Below are 18,147 nucleotides of genomic sequence, written 5' to 3' on the forward strand. Positions count from 1 at the left end.
ATGATGGTTGAGAACAGAACAGCGTCTTCTGTGAAAAAACATCCTCTCAGCAGGTGCATAACATTACTTGTCCAATCGGTGGTAATGAACGTATTGTAGCGATCAGTCATGCAGTAATGTCAGGAAGAATGAGGAGGGGTTGTATTCGTATATATATATGGTGGTTTAATTCCAGCTCAATATGGGTTTTACAGGTTAATATTCCCTCGTAAAGCACAACACAGCTACACTCGCTTCACAACAAACTAACATCCGGTCCGTCCTCCTATATCTCCCTCCGGGGGGAAACAAGTAACCACACCCCCAGCTAGACAGAGAGACACATTCTTATACCTGTGAACGGTCGGGTCTGGTGTGGGGGGCCAGGCGATTGTCATTGAGCGACAGACAATCGCATCGCCAGGCGACGTCGGTCGCCCGCCGTGTGCAGACCACTTTAGGGTGAGTGAGACTGAATTGAAACATACCTCTTGGGGTGAGTGACTATGAGACTGAATTGAAACATACCTCTTGGGGTGAGTGACTGTGAGACTGAATTAAAACATACCTCTTGGGGTGAGTGACTGTGAGACTGAATTAAAACATACCTCTTGGGGTGAGTGACTATGAGACTGAATTGAAACATACCTCTTGGGGTGAGTGACTGTGAGACTGAATTAAAACATACCTCTTGGGTAGTGATGCACGATATATCGGCCGATATGGCAGTTTTTTTACACATCGGTATCGGTCCGATATCAAGATAGGGCCGATATGGGCAGATATATTTTTTTTTATATATATATATATATATATATATTTTTTTTTCTTTTTTACATGTTTTGGCCTTAAATAGTTTCAAACTATCTGTCATTTCTGAAAATAAGTTACAAAAGTAAAAATAGCTCTTTATTTGATTATCATAAAAAAGTGTTTTCTATACAGAGATATCGACATCGGTAAATATCGGTATTGGCCAGAACAGCAATATTAATATAGGTTATCGGTATCGGCCACAATTTTCACATTGGTGCATCACTACTCTTAGGGTGAGTGACTGTGAGACTGAATTGAAACATACCTCTTAGGGTGAATGAGACTGAGGCTACGTTTAGACGGAGAGAGTCTGAACAGAAACCGCAAAAGTCGTCTTACAGTTTCACTTTTAATTTTGCGTTTAGACTATCGTTTTGGGATGGAATTCTCCGTGCAGACGAGGCTGTAACGACTCCAGACGACTGAGCCCCGCTGTCACACGATTGGCGCATATGTCACATGACGTGCTGTGAAGACCCGCCCTACTCTGCCTCTGATTCGCAGACTGTGGGTGGGGAATGTGATTGGACCAAAGCAGAGTCACTCACAGACAGTGGGTCCAGTCACGCCGCGGGACAGATTCTTGTGTATTTAAAAGTACTGCCAATGTAGCCTTCAGGTGATCGCCATGGATATAATCAGACATGCTTTGTTTACGCTTCTAGGCTACTGGCGCATGCCTGTGATGTAAGCAGTACACGCGACGAGAGCCTTGACAACCCTTTCGTCATCGTTTTATGCGGTTTGACAGTTTAGATGAGAGCGCAAAGGTTTATCGTTTCTAGGAATTCCACCCTGGAAGGTAGTCTCACTTTTTTGCGGTTTTACCCCGTAAAAACGCTGTTTCCGTATAAACGAAAGGCACATCCGAAAAAATATTTTTGCGGATTCACCTGCTAGCGTTTCCGTCTAAACAGGGCCTGAATCGAAACATACCTCTTAGGGTGAATGAGACTGAATTGAAACATACCTCTTAGGGTGAATGAGACTGAATTGAAACATACCTCTTAGGGTGAATGAGACTGAATTGAAACATACCTCTTAGGGTGAATGAGACTGAATTGAAACATACCTCTTAGGGTGAATGAGACTGTATTGAAACATACCTCATAGGGTGAATGAGACTGTATTGAAACATACCTCTTAGGGTGAATGAGACTGAATTGAAACATACCTCTTGGGTAGTGATGCACGATATATCGGCCGATATGGTCGTTTTTTTACACATCGGTATCGGTCCGATATCAAGTTAGGGCCGATATGGGCCGATATAAAAAAAATATATATATATATATTCTTTTTTTTATATATATTTTTTTATCTTTTTACATGTTTTGGCCTTAAATAGTTTCAAACTATCTGTCATTTCTGAAAATAAGTTACAAAAGTAAAAATAGCTCTTTATTTGATTATCATAAAAAATTGTTTTCTATACAGAGATATCGACATCGGTAAATATCGGTATCGGCCAGAACAGCAATATTAATATCGGTTATCGGTATCGGCCACAATTTTCACATTGGTGCATCACTACTCTTAGGGTGAGTGACTGTGAGACTGAATTGAAACATACCTCTTAGGGTGAATGAGACTGAATTGAAACATACCTCTTAGGGTGAATGAGACTGAATTGAAACATACCTCTTAGGGTGAATGAGACTGAATTGAAACACACCTCTTAGGGTGAATGAGACTGAATTGAAACATACCTCTTAGGGTGAATGAGACTAAATTGAAACATACCTCTTAGGGTGAATGAGACTGAATTGAAACATACCTCTTAGGGTGAATGAGACTGAATTGAAACATACCTCTTAGGGTGAATGAGACTGAATTGAAACACACCTCTTAGGGTGAATGAGACTGAATTGAAACATACCTCTTAGGGTGAATGAGACTGAATTGAAACACACCCCTCGGGTGAGTGAGTGAGACAGACTGAATTGAAACACACCTCTTGGGGTGACTGTGAGACTGAATTGAAACACACCTCTTGGGGTGAGAGAGTGAGACAGACTGAATTGAAACACACCTCTTGGGGTCGGTGAGTGAGACAGACTGAATTGAAACACACCTCTTGGGGTCGGTGAGTGAGACAGACTGAATTGAAACACACCTCTTGGGGTCGGTGAGTGAGACAGACTGAATTGAAACACACCTCTTGGGGTCGGTGAGTGAGACAGACTGAATTGAAACACACCTCTTGGGGTCGGCCTGCAGGCGGCCCAGCTTGTCCCGGTCCATGGAGGACCAGCAGTCATCTATGTTGACGTAGACGTAACCCAGCTCCCTCCATCCGTCCTCGGCCAGCCGGTCAGCCATGTCGATGAACAGGTTCTCACTGGGGAGTGGAGGAGGAGGAGGGGAAGAGAGGTGAACAGATAATCACTGGGGAGTGGAGGAGGGGGGGGGGGAAAGAGAGGTGAACAGATTATCACTGGGGTGGGGAGTGGAGGAGGAGGAGGGAAAGAGAGGTGAACAGATTATCACTGGGGTGGGGAGGAGGGGGAGGGGAAGAGAGGTGAACAGATTATCACTGGGGTGGGGAGGAGGGGGAGGGGAAGAGAGGTGAACAGGTTCTCACTGGGGAGTGGAGGAGGAGGAGGGGAAGAGAGGTGAACAGATTATCACTGGGGAGTGGAGGATGGGGAGGGAAAGAGAGGTGAACAGATAATCACTGGGGAGTGGAGGAGGAGGAGGGAAAGAGAGGTGAACAGATAATCACTGGGGAGTGGAGGAGGGGGAGGGGAAGAGAGGTGAACAGATTATCACTGGGGAGTGGAGGAGGGGGAGGGGAAGAGAGGTGAACAGATTATCACTGGGGAGTGGAGGAGGGGGAGGGAAAGAGAGGTGAACAGATTATCACTGGGGAGGGGAGGAGGGGGAGGGAAAGAGAGGTGAACAGATTATCACTGGGGTGGGGAGTGGAGGAGGGGGAGGGAAAGAGAGGTGAACAGATTATCACTGGGGAGTGGAGGAGGGGGAGGGAAAGAGAGGTGAACAGATTATCACTGGGGAGTGGAGGAGGGGGAGGGAAAGAGAGGTGAACAGATAATCACTGGGGAGTGGAGGGGGGGGGGAAAGAGAGGTGAACAGATTATCACTGGGGAGTGGAGGAGGGGGGGGGAAAGAGAGGTGAACAGATTATCACTGGGGAGTGGAGGAGGGGGAGGGGAAGAGAGGTGAACAGATTATCACTGGGAATCAGATTTGTGCTGCCTGAATTAAATATTTGTGATTTTGATAAATGCAGCCTGGATCTTTTTCATCGTTAAATTCACAAGCGGGCCAAGGTTTTCATAAGTTACAGGTCCCAAGGTGGGCATTTTTTTTTGTATGTGTAAAAATGTCTTCTACTGTCAAAAATGTTGCTCACCCATGGTCTAGGGCTAAATTATTTCTCTCTGTTCAACAAGGAGTTAGGCTCCATCTTGTAACAACAACTATCCGTACACACACCGTCCGTATGTCATGTATAATAATAACTTTATTTGTATAGCACTTTTCATACAGAGGTTGCAGTTCAAAGTGCTTCACAACAGTAAAAAAAAATACAAGCATAAGCGAGCATAAACATTTAAAATGTAAATACAAAGCGATAGAGAGGTAGCAAGGTTAGGCAACAATACAAATAATAAAATAGAATAGATTAGATAGAGTAAAAAAGTGCGGTTTGATTCAGTTTAAAATAGGCTAAAAATAATAAGATAGAACGGACAGTAAAGTCCAGTCTCTCTTTCTTCATCTTTCTTTCCCGTTCTCCAGCTGTTAACAGACTGTTATGCTACCTGGCTAGCGAGCGAGCTGCACCCAGCACGTCATTCAGCGGTGTAACAGTTAATAGGGTCCCCTCTAAATACAATACACAGTGTAGGTGCCGGTAAACACAAGGTAAAATATATTTTATAATTACAAAACGATATTCCCATGAACTAATCGATTTAAAAAAAAAATTATTTAACGACTATACGGATGCAGTCATTGAAGTCATTAGCAAGGTTGATTGCCGTTTTGTTATATGCCACCAGGAGGCGCAAAAACCTGACAGAACTGATCCTGATTTGCAGCGTTGATGGGTAGCACGAAAGTCACAGCACTTTGCGAGTGTCGGCTCGGGCTGCATATTTCGCCGAACATATAAATTACTGTTCGAAAGATCTATTTGTTGCCGTTCGAACAACAACGGCTCTCGAGTTACATGACGATATGTCAGGCGAGCGTCAAATGACCACCCCGGACTCCCGACGCTCCAAAACTGCCAATCATCCGCAATTATTGGTCAGTGTTGTAGCCAATGAGTGTACCTTTCCAACGATATCCCACATGTGGGGGGTGCAAATACAGGAAGTAGGTGAAAGTTGACGAGTGAAAACGAAAAGGAATCACACTTCAGAATGAACGGCTATGGATGAAGAAATGGATTTGAGAGCTTTTTTTATTTTTGCACGGTTTACCAGGATCTCTCTCAAAGAGCCATTTCTGATGGATTTTTATCAAATTTGGATCTGTACTACATAAGCCTTCAGGCTATGGATCCACTGTGTTTTCCAGCTTATACCTTTTTTTTTTTTTTTTTTGCAACTGCTACAGAAGTTCAATTTCAACTCAAGTTCAGACCTATGTTACTCTATTTCATTGCCACTCAAAGTGATTTTCCTTTTTTGCATTAGTAACTTCAGAATGTTATCTTTCAAAAGAGACCAGGCTTATGCATGTGCTATAAGCATACAGTATAAAGATAAGCTTTTGCAAAAAAAAGTATGCAGTCCTCAAGTTCAAGTTAAAAAAAATCCACTTTTCTGGGTGCCTGTTAAGAGGTTAAAATAACCTCTCCATGTGTTGATGAATCCGGGGGTAACTAACTATCGTAGGTTCTCTTACGAACTTCCAACAAGGTTTTCGTAAGAGGAAACTTACGACAATGTTGGTGAATGAGGTGATTTGTTGCAGTCACTGAATGAATGTGAGAGCAGTTTTAGGAAGTCATTTGAATACTCAAGCCCTCTTTCCCCCAAACTTATAATACAGTATATAATAATAATATAATTACTTGTATCATTTAATTTGATCATTGGAGGTAAATATGATAAAAGACTGTGATATGAATTTGAGGTGATACCAACAAGCCCTAGTATAGGCAACAGTATATACAGTATACAGTAGATACAGCATTCACATCTTTGATGCCTTGCCTGATGCAATTCTTGGGATCGTGCTCGCAGTCGATGTCGCAGCGGAAGCGTTCCCATGCCAACCAGCCCATGGGAGGGGTCCTCATCACCCCGTTGTCCAGAGCCACGGCGGCCGCAGAGAGCAGCAGCACACACACACACACAGCCAGGTACATCTCTGCAGGGGGGGGGGACAGGGGGGGGGGGGGGGCAGGACGTGTTCATTAAACATGCGACTGCTGCGACAATAACATAATATGAATCTGAATGCCATCTTAAAAAGGTGCTCTATAACATTCAGCCACTAGAGGTCGCACTGGAGCACCAGCATGTCATTCATCCAACCAGGTGCATTCCACGTGGGGAAATGGGAAGTAGGGAGGGGATACATGCCTGCTACATGTAAACAACTAAATGTTTTTTTTAAATGATTACCGTTTAATTTTCTTTCTACTATTACCCTGCCCATACCTGTACCCCCCCCCCCCCCCCCCCCCATGCTGCTATGACACACATATTTCCCCCAAGGGGATCAATAAAGGAATATCTTATCTTATCTTAAGACAGACACATGACAGTCACAATGTCAGTTTGTCACCTGACAGCCCAGGCAAAGATCAGAGATCTCACAACTATTAACCCTCATTTTTTTTGTTACTCAACCAATGTTCTCAGATCTGGTGGAGACGCAACATTATCGGGACTTTAAAAACAATGAAGTCATAACAGTTTATACCTAACAGATGTTAACTTTACCTCAATCACAAGCAATCTAGACAGCATAATATGGTTCATATTGCAATTTACCTCTGCTAGATCACATTTATCAAGTGCTATTCGTCTTTTTTTGTGATAAAATGTGATGTCCGTAAAAAAATTACTTGAATAATAATAAACCATTATAAATCAAGACATGAATGAAATGAATCATGTTTATCTTGAAAAATATAAATGAAACAAGGTGGAGGCAGACAGTGAAGGTACACGGTTAACTTTTTTGTACCATGTTTAGCCTACTTGTCTTCCTTCACCTACAATTTACACACTTGGGACCTAGACACCACGACGTGGGGGGGGGGGGGGGTGCACGGTGTCGACTCAATGAAAATGTGTTCTTGTATATGTCCTTCGCATAAAATGGGCCAAGGCCAATGAGTCTCAGGTTGAAAAAAGCTATTCATTGTATAATTAATTTCTCTTTTAGTCAACAGTGAAAAACGGGGCCCACAGACCCAGAGACCCACACACTGGTTAAACAGAGGGTCCCACAGACCCAGAGACCCACACACTGGTTAAACAGAGGGTCCCACAGACCCAGAGACCCACACACTGGTTAAACAGAGGGTCCCACAGACCCAGAGACCCACACACTGGTTAAACAAGAGGCCCACAGACCCAGAGACCCACACACTGGTTAAACAGAGGCCCACAGACCCAGAGACCCACACACTGGTTAAACAGAGGGTCCCACAGACCCAGAGACCCACACACTGGTTAAACAGAGGCCCACAGACCCAGAGACCCACACACTGGTTAAACAGAGGCCCACAGACCCAGAGACCCACACACTGGTTAAACAGAGGCCCACAGACCCAGAGACCCACACACTGGTTAAACAGAGGGGCCCAGAGACCCAGAGACCCACACACTGGTTAAACAGAGGGTCCCACAGACCCAGAGACCCACACACTGGTTAAACAGAGGGTCCCACAGACCCACACACTGGTTAAACAGAGGGTCCCACAGACCCAGAGACCCACACGCTGGTTAAACAGAGGGTCCCACAGACCCAGAGACCCACACACTGGTTAAACAGAGGGGCCCAGAGACCCAGAGACCCACACACTGGTTAAACAGAGGCCCACAGACCCAGAGACCCACACACTGGTTAAACAGAGGGTCCCACAGACCCAGAGACCCACACACTGGTTAAACAGAGGGTCCCACAGACCCAGAGACCCACACACTGGTTAAACAGAGCTCATAGAAAATAAACAGTGTTGGGGAAACTTACTTTAAGTAGTTAAACTACATCCAAACTATATGAGTCTCAGTTACACAGAGGTACAACTGAAGTGACCGAAAGGGTGGGGTCACGGGGTGTGTTTGATTTAGGCACCAGGGCAGCACACAGGGTATGTTTTAAGGAGGTTAGCCATGGCACATGCTCAGATTGCGCTGGTGGAGTGATGATCAGGGACCACATTTATGGAAATGCGGCCACATTGTAAATGTGTCATACCGGATACCCTTTAATGTGGATACCAAACAGAAGGTAAAGACGACTTTGAGGGGGAGCTCCAGTAGCTCACCGCGTACCTCGAACGCTATTTCGGCGTCGGGGACAACCGTGCGCGTCACGGATCTGGGGTAGCGAGTTCGACTCCCGGACTAGCCGTATTTTCTCAGAGTGTCTTCCCCCGATCTATACCCCCATTCAACCTGTTTCTGTCGGTCATGCTTGACCAGAAAAAAGCGATAAACGCTAAAAGAACCAGCTGACTGGTCAAAGTAAAAAAAAAGACGACTTTGAACCGTTAAAACAGTAATCCAGAACTATTTTATTGCACTGTAAAAAAAAAACTGTGATTTTATAGTATGTCTGCACTTTATGTGCTCATGTAATCATTCATGTATTTTCTATTCTACTAAAACTCAATCAAACCATAAACAAGGTGGCCTGTTGGGATGTTAGATCCTAATGTGAAAAACTGTGATTTTATGTCTGCTCATTTGAACCTTGCGATTATTTTACTTATTTTTACTTCCATCTCTACGCCCCACTATCCGCTGGGTGCATACTCTGACCTTTATCATGTTTTGTAACAGATTACAGAAATTCAAGAAGCCTATTGGAACGTGAGGTTCTGATATGATTTGATTAATATATCTGCATTATTTTATCCCACTTTATGTCTTTCTCTTGCTGCTTGTTTTACACTGATTTGATGTCTTATTTCTTACTGATGTAAAGCACTTTGAACTGCAACCCCCTGTATGAAAGGTGCTATACAAATAAAGTTATTATTATTATAATGTTTGACACAATGATGTCCGATATTATCGGCCGGCCGATATTATCGGCCGATATCGGCAGTAAAATGTGATATCTGAAAATATCGGTATCGGTTTAAAAAAAAACAAAAAACAATAACAATATTTGTTATATATATATCCAGTGAAATTATTAGTTACCTGAAATTATTCCGTTTTTTGGGGTGGGAAACCCTGCATATATCGGTATCGGTTGATATCGGTATCGGAAATTAAGAGTTGGACAATATCGGAATATCGGTATCGGTAAAAAAGCCAATATCGAGCATCCCTATGATGGTATACTACTTTTGCAATGTAGTTAAATAAAAGTTGTGAAAATGTGGTTGCGTGTTGTGTCAAGTGTACATATATTCATAGCACGGGGAGGCGCCGTGGCAGTCCGGCCCCTGGCCCCTTGGGTTTCTGACAATGTGGCCCCCTGAACAATTTAGTTGAATAGCCCTGGCCTACTATGAGTTAAGAGTAAAAGTAAACAGTACAAGGTTTTACTGTTACTGTTAGGATCTGTTTAACATTACTGTATATGTGCATATCTTGTATGTCACAAATGTAACAGTACTGTATATCTGTATGTTGTAGTGATTGTAATGGTACATAATTCACCCACAGAACTATTGTTAGGAACATTCTAGAACATTAGTTCTGCCCGAACATTCTGGAACGTTTGTGATGTCATAGTAGCACATTTTAGAACATCGAACATTCTTATTTAAGCGGTGGCAGTTCCTGTCATTCTAGCTTTCCAGTAACATACTGTATCGTGTAGGTGTACTCAATAAATACTATTCGCTCTGCCTCGAGCCACCTTCTCCGACTCCCATCTCTCGGCACTACAATGTCATGTAGAGGTAAACGGTACTCTATCCCTCCCCCCTCACAGTGAGCTGTGGTGTTCCACAAGGAAGCATACTAGGACCGCTACTCTTCCTAATTTATGCAAATGACATGTCGTCAGCCTGTGACTGCAACTTGTTCCTGTTTGCGGACGACTCAGCCCTGCTGGTCTCTGACAAGAACAAGTTGCAGGTTGAAAAAACCCTCAGCTCGGAACTAGGCAAAATCTGCATATGGCTCGCTGATAACAAACTATCATTACACATGGGCAAAACAGAGTCCATTCTCTTCGGTTCAAATAACAAACTCAGCAAGACCGGCGGCTTCTCAGTTACAGTGGGTGACAATATTGTCACAAGGAAAGACGAAATTACCTACCTGGGTTCCATCCTAGAGGCAAATCTTTCCTGTGACAAAATGGCATCCAATGTAATAAAAAAAGTCAACCAACGAACTAGATTCCTGTACCGGATCTATTCTCTGGTAAACAAGAATACCCTGAAGACTCTGGCAGGAGCACTCATTCAAGGGTACTATGACTATGCGTGCACCTCATGGTACCAAAGCACCTCAAAGGCGCTTAAAACAAAATTACAAACATCACAAAACAAACTGGTCACCGTCAGACTACTACTTGACCTGAACCCCAGAACCCAGCTCACCCCTGCCCACTTTGACAACCTAGGATGGCTTAGAGTAGACGACAGAGTACAGCAACTTGCAATGGGCCTGGTCTACAAGATACACTATACGACCGGGGTGCCCATGTACATGTCAAAATACTTCCCAAAGGTCAGTGAATACCACTACACCAGAGGAAGCTCAACAAATCATGTTAAACCCAGATTCGGCTCAAACAAGGGACTAAACACGTTTCGCAATTATGCCACAACAATGTGGAACGCCCTACCCAAAGCTGTAAAGGAATGTGAATCCCTGCCCACATTCAAAACCGCTCTTAAAGAGCACCTACGGGAGGCTGCAATTCGAAACTGGCCACCGTAAATGCCCAAAACCCCCACCACCTCCTAATAGACAGTCTCCTCCCCACCGCATGTATATATTCCCTCCCCGCCGTATGTATATTTCTTTCCCACCCACCCACCCCCTCCTAATGTACAGTCCCCTCCCCATCATATGTATATACTCTGTCAGGATCTAGGGGTAACAGTACTGTATATTTGAATACCGTTTATGTCACAAATGTATCAGTGCTAAATACCTATATGTCCCTATGCCATAAATGTCATGCATGTTGTGTATGTCATAAATGTCTATATGAAATGAAAATGGGGGACCCTGATGGAAACAAGACAAACGTCTTTCTCTGGTCTGCATCCCCTTAACAATTGTATGTATTGAGCCGTACTGTATTGTACCCATTCTGCAATCTGTTCATTAAAGTTTTCAATCAATCAGGTACTGTACACAATTGGCCTGATATACTGTATGTAATACATTGTAGTCCGTGCATGTTTAGGTGGTTTTATAAGAGTCAGACACCATTAGTGGTCAGACACGTCAACATTGACGCTAGGTAGGATAAGTTGTGCTAGTGGTGCCAATACATATGCCAGGGTTTTTATTCAGTTTAATGAAGGACGCAGTGACACTACCAGCACCATTCAAGACATCCAGGAATTACTCGAGAGTAACAATGTATGTAGCTAAAAGTGTACATTTGATTGATTGATTGATTGATTGAAAACTTTATTAACAGATTGCATAATGGATACAGTACAGTACGGCTCAATACACACAATTGTTTCAATCAATCAATCAATAAGGGGATGCAGACCAGAGAAAGACTTTCGTCTTGTTTACATCAGGGTCCCCCATTTTCAATTCATAATGACATACACAACATACAGATAGACAGTACCGTTTCATCAAGACATGTATGACATACACACACAAACATACACAGCACTGTTCAAGAGAGAGAGATCACAAAAAAATACAGTACACTCGAAGGGGAAGAAACTGTACACACGTTTGCAGCATATGATCACTAATAATAATAATACTGACACACCGACACATACATACTATAACGTTAGGTTACACAACACAATGCACGGAAACGAAACAGGACACTTAAAAGTTACTAATGAACGTTACTCATTCAACTCGGGTATTGTTTACTTACTAATAACACTGGAGTCTCTGCAGGTTGGGTGGAGGGACTGAGACTCCTTCCAGCTGCTTTATACCTTCTTCTCTCTGCTCGACACAGCCTTTTAAAATAAGTAATGAATTGCTTTTTAATCGGATCCAAAGCTGCAAGTTTTACAGCCAGTCGTTTGGGAAGCGATCATCACATGACTCTCCTGTCAGCTGACCGGGGGGGCGTCTAGTTTTTTACCAACGTATTTCCAGTTCCGCGTTCTGCGATCTGATTGGCCACTGACGTTTCTGGTGCGATCTGATTGGCCACTGACGTTTCTGGTCATGTGACATGTGCGCCCAATCGCGTGACGCCTGTGTCTTTGCCCATTTCCGCCTCGAACAGCATGAATGAATGAATGAATGAATGAATGAATGAATGAATGAATGAATGAATGAATGAATGAAAACTTTATTTAACAGATTGCAGAATGGGTACAATACAGTACGGCGGTTCCAGGTTTGATTCTCGCCCCTCCCGGGTAGCGTGTTAAAGTGTCCTTGAGCTAATTGCTCCCGATGAGCAGGTTGGTTCCTTGCATGGAGCCGTCTGTGTGTGAATGTGAGGAACAAAATAAATGCACCATTTACTGTTTTGTTTTTTTATGACTGGGCTATTGGCTGGATAGTAAGTTAGTGTCTGTGTGTGTGTGTGTGTTGGTTTTTCTATACTTGTGAGAACCAACCCTTAACAGCCCACCTTTCTTGTGAAGACATTTTAGGGTTGTGGGGACCTTTTGGCTGCATGGTCCTCACAAAAAAACACAAGGATGACCTCACACTGTGACCCCACTGTGACCCCATTGTGCTGTGCCAGTTTCAGCGAGGGTCCTCAGAAGTATAACAATGTCAAAATGTCCCCACAAGGAGGTGTGTGAATGAATGAATGAATGAAAACTTTATTTAACAGATTGCTGAATGGGTACAATACAGTACGGCTCAATACATACAATTGTTAAGGGGATGCAGACCTGAGAAAGACGTTTGTCTTGTTTCCATCAGGGTCCCCCATTTTCAATTCATATAGACATTTATGACATACACAACATACATGACATTTATGGCATAGGGACATATAGGTATTTAGTACTGATACATTTGTGACATAACGGTATTCAAATATACAGTACTGTTACCCCTAGATCCTGACAGAGTATATACATATGATGGGGAGGGGACTGTACATTAGGAGGGGGTGGGAGGGAAATATACATACGGCGGGGAGGGAATATATACATGCGGTGGTGAGGAGACTGTCTATTAGGAGGTGGTGGGGGTTTTGGGCATTTACGGTGGCCAGTTTCGAATTGCAGCCTCCCGTAGGTGCTCTTTAAGAGCGGTTTTGAATGTGGGCAGGGATTCACATTCCTTTACAGCTTTGGGTAGGGCGTTCCACATTGTTGTGGCATAATTGCGAAACGTGTTTAGTCCCTTGTTTGAGCCGAATCTGGGTTTAACATGATTTGTTGAGCTTCCTTTGGTGTAGTGGTTGTGGTATTCACTGACCTTTGGGAAGTATTTTGACATGTACATGGGCACCCCGGTCGTATAGTGTATCTTGTAGACCAGGCCCATTGCAAGTTGCTGTACTCTGTCGTCTACTCTAAGCCATCCTAGGTTGGCAAAGTGGGCAGGGGTGAGGTGGGTTCTGGGGTTCAGGTCAAGTAGTAGTCTGACCAGTTTGTTTTGTGATGTTTGTAATTTTGTTTTAAGCGCCTTTGAGGTGCTTTGGTACCATGAGGTGCACGCATAGTCATAGTACCCTTGAATGAGTGCTCCTGCCAGAGTCTTCAGGGTATTCTTGTTTACCAGAGAGGAGATCCGGTACAAGAATCTAGTTCGTTGGTTGACTTTTTTTATTACATTGGATGCCATTTTGTCACAGGAAAGATTTGCCTCTAGGATGGAACCCAGGTAGGTAATTTCGTCTTTCCTTGTGACAATATTGTCACCCACTGTAACTGAGAATCCGTCGGTCTTGCTGAGTTTGTTATTTGAACCGAAGAGAATGGACTCTGTTTTGCCCATGTGTAATGATAGTTTGTTATCAGCGAGCCATATGCAGATTTTGCCTAGTTCCGTGCTGAGGGTTTTTTCAACCTGCAATTTGTTCTTGTCAGAGACCAGCAGGGCTGAGTCGTCCGCAAACAGGAACAAGTTGCAGTCACAGGCTGACGACATGTCATTTGCATAAATTAGGAAGAGTAGCGGTCCTAGTATGCTTCCTTGTGGAACACCACAGCTCACTGTGAGGGGGGGGGATAGAGTACCGTTTACCTCTACCATCTGTTCTCTCCCCTCCAGGTAGGATTGCATCCAGCTCACTGATAAGCTATCAAAACCAATTGCTTTTAGCTTGTCCATTAGAATGGAGTGATTGACAGTGTCGAAGGCCTTTTGTAGGTCCAGCATGACCATGCCGCAGTATTTGCCCGCGTCCACCTCTTGTTTGATGTGGTCGTTCAAATAGAGGAGGCATGTGTCAGTGGAGTGGGACGTTCTGAAGCCAGATTGGAATTCGTAGATTAGATTTTTTTCCGCCAAGTACTTTTCGACCTGTTCATAGACTATTTTCTCCATGACTTTCGAGATGGAGGTAAGAATAGAAACAGGGCGGTAGTTGCCTGGGTCTAATTTGCTGCCCTTTTTGTGTAGAGGGGTCACTCTCGCAATTTTGAAGTCCTTGGGGACGTGCCCCTGTTTTATAGAGAGGTTTATTATGTGTGTGATGACTGGGGTGATGGCGGCTGCTGCGTCTCTGAGGAATTTGGAGGGGATGTTGTCATGGCCAGTGGCCTTGTTAGGTTGGAGGGCGCTACATTTTTTGAGTACCTCATCGGTTGTTACCATTTCAAGTTTGAAGTCGTCTTTGTGGACCCCTAGGTTTTTGTAGTATGCTACTATGTGTTCTACCCCATAATGCCCTGAGTGGGAGGGTAGTTTGTTTACCAGTGTTGTGGCTATGTTTGTGAAGAAGATGTTTAAGTAATTGGCTACATCCAGCTTGTCTGTGATGAGCGTGTTGTCCGTCTTTATGTTTATGTTTGAGAATCTGGTTTTAAGTTTTTTACTGCAGCCTAGTTGATTATTGAGTAATTTCCAAAGTTCGCGGGGTTTGTTTTTGTTTTCCTCAGTTTTGTCGTTGATGAAATTTCTTTTTGCGGTTCTGATCATGGTGTTTACGTCATTTCTTAGTCTGTTTCTTTGGATTTTTAGTTCAACCACGTGGGCTTGGAGTTCACTGTTTGAGCTTTTGGAAAGCTTTGTCTGACTTTTATGAAGTTCAGAGCATTTTTTGTCTCTGGTTTTCATAGCGGCCAGTATTTCAGTGTGCATCCATGCCTCAGCGCGATTTTTAACCCTGGTGGTTCTTATCGGTGCCATGTTGTTGAGTATTGCTGTGAATTTGGTTTTGAATCCAAGCCATGTTTCTTCAACCTGTGTACCACTGAGTTCATCTGACCAGTCCAAGCTCCCCAGTTCTAGGTTAAAGGCCTCTCTAGAGTAAGTTTTGAGGTCTCTAGATGTGACTGTTTTGTGACAGCCGGCCTTCTGTTTTAGCTTTTTGCGGGTACAGAAAATCATATAATGATCACTTAACCCGCATGCTATCACCCCTTTACTGGAGATCATTGACTTGTCAGTGGTCAAAATGAGGTCAATGGTGGTTTGTGTCGAATCGCATACCCTTGTGGGTTGGGTGATTAGCTGGCTGAAACCGTGCAGATCAGAAAACCTACTGAAAACCTACTGAATGTACAGTCATTTACCTAGTATGGTTTTGTCAATAGTCCAATGTACAATTTTGCTTGTTTGTACAGTGTCTCCTCCCCCCCCCCCCTCAATGTACAGTTTTACTTGTTTATACAGTGTGCCCCCCCCCCCCCCCCAACCACCTCCAATGTAAATTACCCAGTATGGTTGTCAATATCCCAATGTACCCAACCCCCCCCACCCAACCTCCTCCAATGTACAGTTTCTACGTCAAATGTATATACTCCCTTTTCTTGACTCCTTCTGTATCACAAACAGTACTGTATTTGCAAATCTGGTATGTCATAAATGTATAGATGTAGTAGTACTGACTATCTGTATGTCATGTATGTCATATATGTCCTGATGAATTGAAAATGGGGGACCCTGATGTAAACAAGACGAAAGTCTTTCTCTGGTCTGCATCCCCTTAACAATTGTGTGTATTGAGCTGTACTGTATTGTACCCATTCTGCAATCTGTTAATAAAGTTTTCAATCAATCAATCAATCAATCAAGGCCTTGAAGACGGGTGCTGATTTACGCAGCATATCCGTGTTCCAGTCCCCAATAAGAATTTTTTCTACCCCCTCCACCCCAGCTAAACACCCATCAAGTGTGTCATAAAAGCCACTCTGTTCTGGTGGTCTATAGATTGTGCCTACTAGTACTGGTTTCGCCCTGTCTAATAAGATTTCAATCCAAACAGTTTCAATTTCATCATGGTTAAGGTCAGTACGGTTGATGTATTTGGTATCCTTGTGTATGTACACACAGACGCCACCTCCATACTGGTTCCTATCCCTCCTGACTATTGAGTAGTTTTCAATTTCAATCTCTGGATCCTGTACAGATGAGTCTAATTTTGTTTCTGTGAAACACAATATGTTAGCCTTACCGTTTAAAAACAACTGTTTGATTTCAGCCAGTTTAGGTCTCAGGCTATTTGTATTAAGATGAAATATGTGTAGTCCATTTTTGCTGGTAATCAGATTGACGTTGTCACACTTGAGGTAACTCTGTTCATTTGAGTCCTGTCCTGTGGTGGGGGGAGGGGGGGCGTTGTTGCTGTTTGTGCCGTGGGTGGAGAGGGGGGGAGGGGGTGATTCTTCTTTGTCCTTTGCTGGAGTCTGTATTCCTTTGTGTGAAAGCCCGCGATGTGGGGGGGGGGGCTGGTTGATTACAGATATGTCTGATTGAACTCCATTGTGGGGGAGGGGGGGGGGGGGGTGCCTTTTGACCTGGCCTCGGCCCGGGTAGACTAGCTGGCATGGCGGGGCCAGCCGAGCTAACCGTCGGGTCCTTGGTGACCTTGATGTCCCGCGCCGCTCTCCCTTTAGCCACTCGCCGAGTCCGCTGGGGCTTCTGTGAGGGTATGTCGCCGCTTGCTGGTCGGCTGGTGCAACTGCTGGCTGAAGCGTCAATTGCGTGGATGCTGTTGGTCTCCGGCGCCGGTGTGAGGAGCGATGCCTCGCTGTTTTGTCCCCGCGACGTGCTGGGCGCCTCGGTTGTGAACCCCGGTTCCTTCCCTCTCGCTGTGGCCTCTCGTGGGTTCTTTTGCAGAGGTGGCAGAGGAGGAATGTTGCCGTTGATCATGTCGCTGGCTGCTGCTTCTTGGGTCAGCAGACTTAACTGTAGTCTCTGGTTCCGTGTCATTACGGGACCAGGGTTCTGATGTATGTCACCCGACATGAGCAGATATAATAAAAACATTGATCTCTTATTACACTTGCCTGTCGGGGGTAATTTCTTTCGTTCCGGATTTGCAGTAAGTACTGTGTGGATGGTCGTGGCTCCGAAGGCTGGATGTTTCCTCTCCATGCCCGTTATCAAGTAGAAGTCGCAATGGGACTGCTGATTTGCGTTTTCGCTACCCTCCACTTCTGTCTGGAGTTGCTGCTTGAGTTGTGAATTCAGGTATAAATCCATAATCCACAGGAGGGAAAGTAGAAAATGCGCAAAGTACTTTTTTGTTGTTGATTTGTTGCGTTGGTTACGAGAGCTGCGTAAAATGCGACCGTCCATGTTGAAGCCGGAAGCCAACATGGACGGTGTGTGTGTGTATGATGAGTATGGTATATATATTATGTATATAAGTATATTGCCATAATGTCACTTGTCATGTCATAACAAAATAACTAGGGATGTCCGATATTATCGGCCGACCGATATTATCGGCCGATATCGGCAGTAAAATGTGATATCGGAAAATATCGGTATCGAAAAAAAAAAAAAAAAAAAAAAATTACATTTATTTAACCTTTATTTACCCAGGCAAGCAAGTAAGAACCAATTCTTATTTTATTTATTGTCAAAAGTATGCATGTTGGTTTAATTCAACAACAAGAGATATGTAATGTTAATTTTTACT

At 43.9% G+C, this 18,147-nt stretch overlaps 1 protein-coding gene across 1 annotated transcript in view; it reads right to left on the reverse strand.

The window, feature by feature from the left end:
* LOC311227988 (alpha-N-acetylgalactosaminidase-like) overlaps positions 1 to 12,137 on the reverse strand; it is a 42,686-nt gene extending 30,549 nt beyond the window's left edge. Inside the window, exons 1-3 of the mRNA XM_084313873.1 lie at positions 12,007 to 12,137; positions 5,988 to 6,144; positions 2,996 to 3,136 (exon numbers count right to left, since the gene is read on the reverse strand). Of these exons, the coding sequence (XP_084169999.1) occupies positions 2,996 to 3,136; positions 5,988 to 6,142 (296 nt within the window). The 5' untranslated portion in view covers positions 6,143 to 6,144; positions 12,007 to 12,137. The remainder of the gene's footprint in view (positions 1 to 2,995; positions 3,137 to 5,987; positions 6,145 to 12,006) is intronic.
* Positions 12,138 to 18,147: the final 6,010 nt, after the last annotated feature.

This window comes from Notolepis coatsorum, assembly GCF_963971535.1.
Source record: "Notolepis coatsorum genome assembly, chromosome: 5".
Taxonomy (NCBI): Eukaryota; Metazoa; Chordata; class Actinopteri; order Aulopiformes; family Paralepididae; genus Notolepis; species Notolepis coatsorum.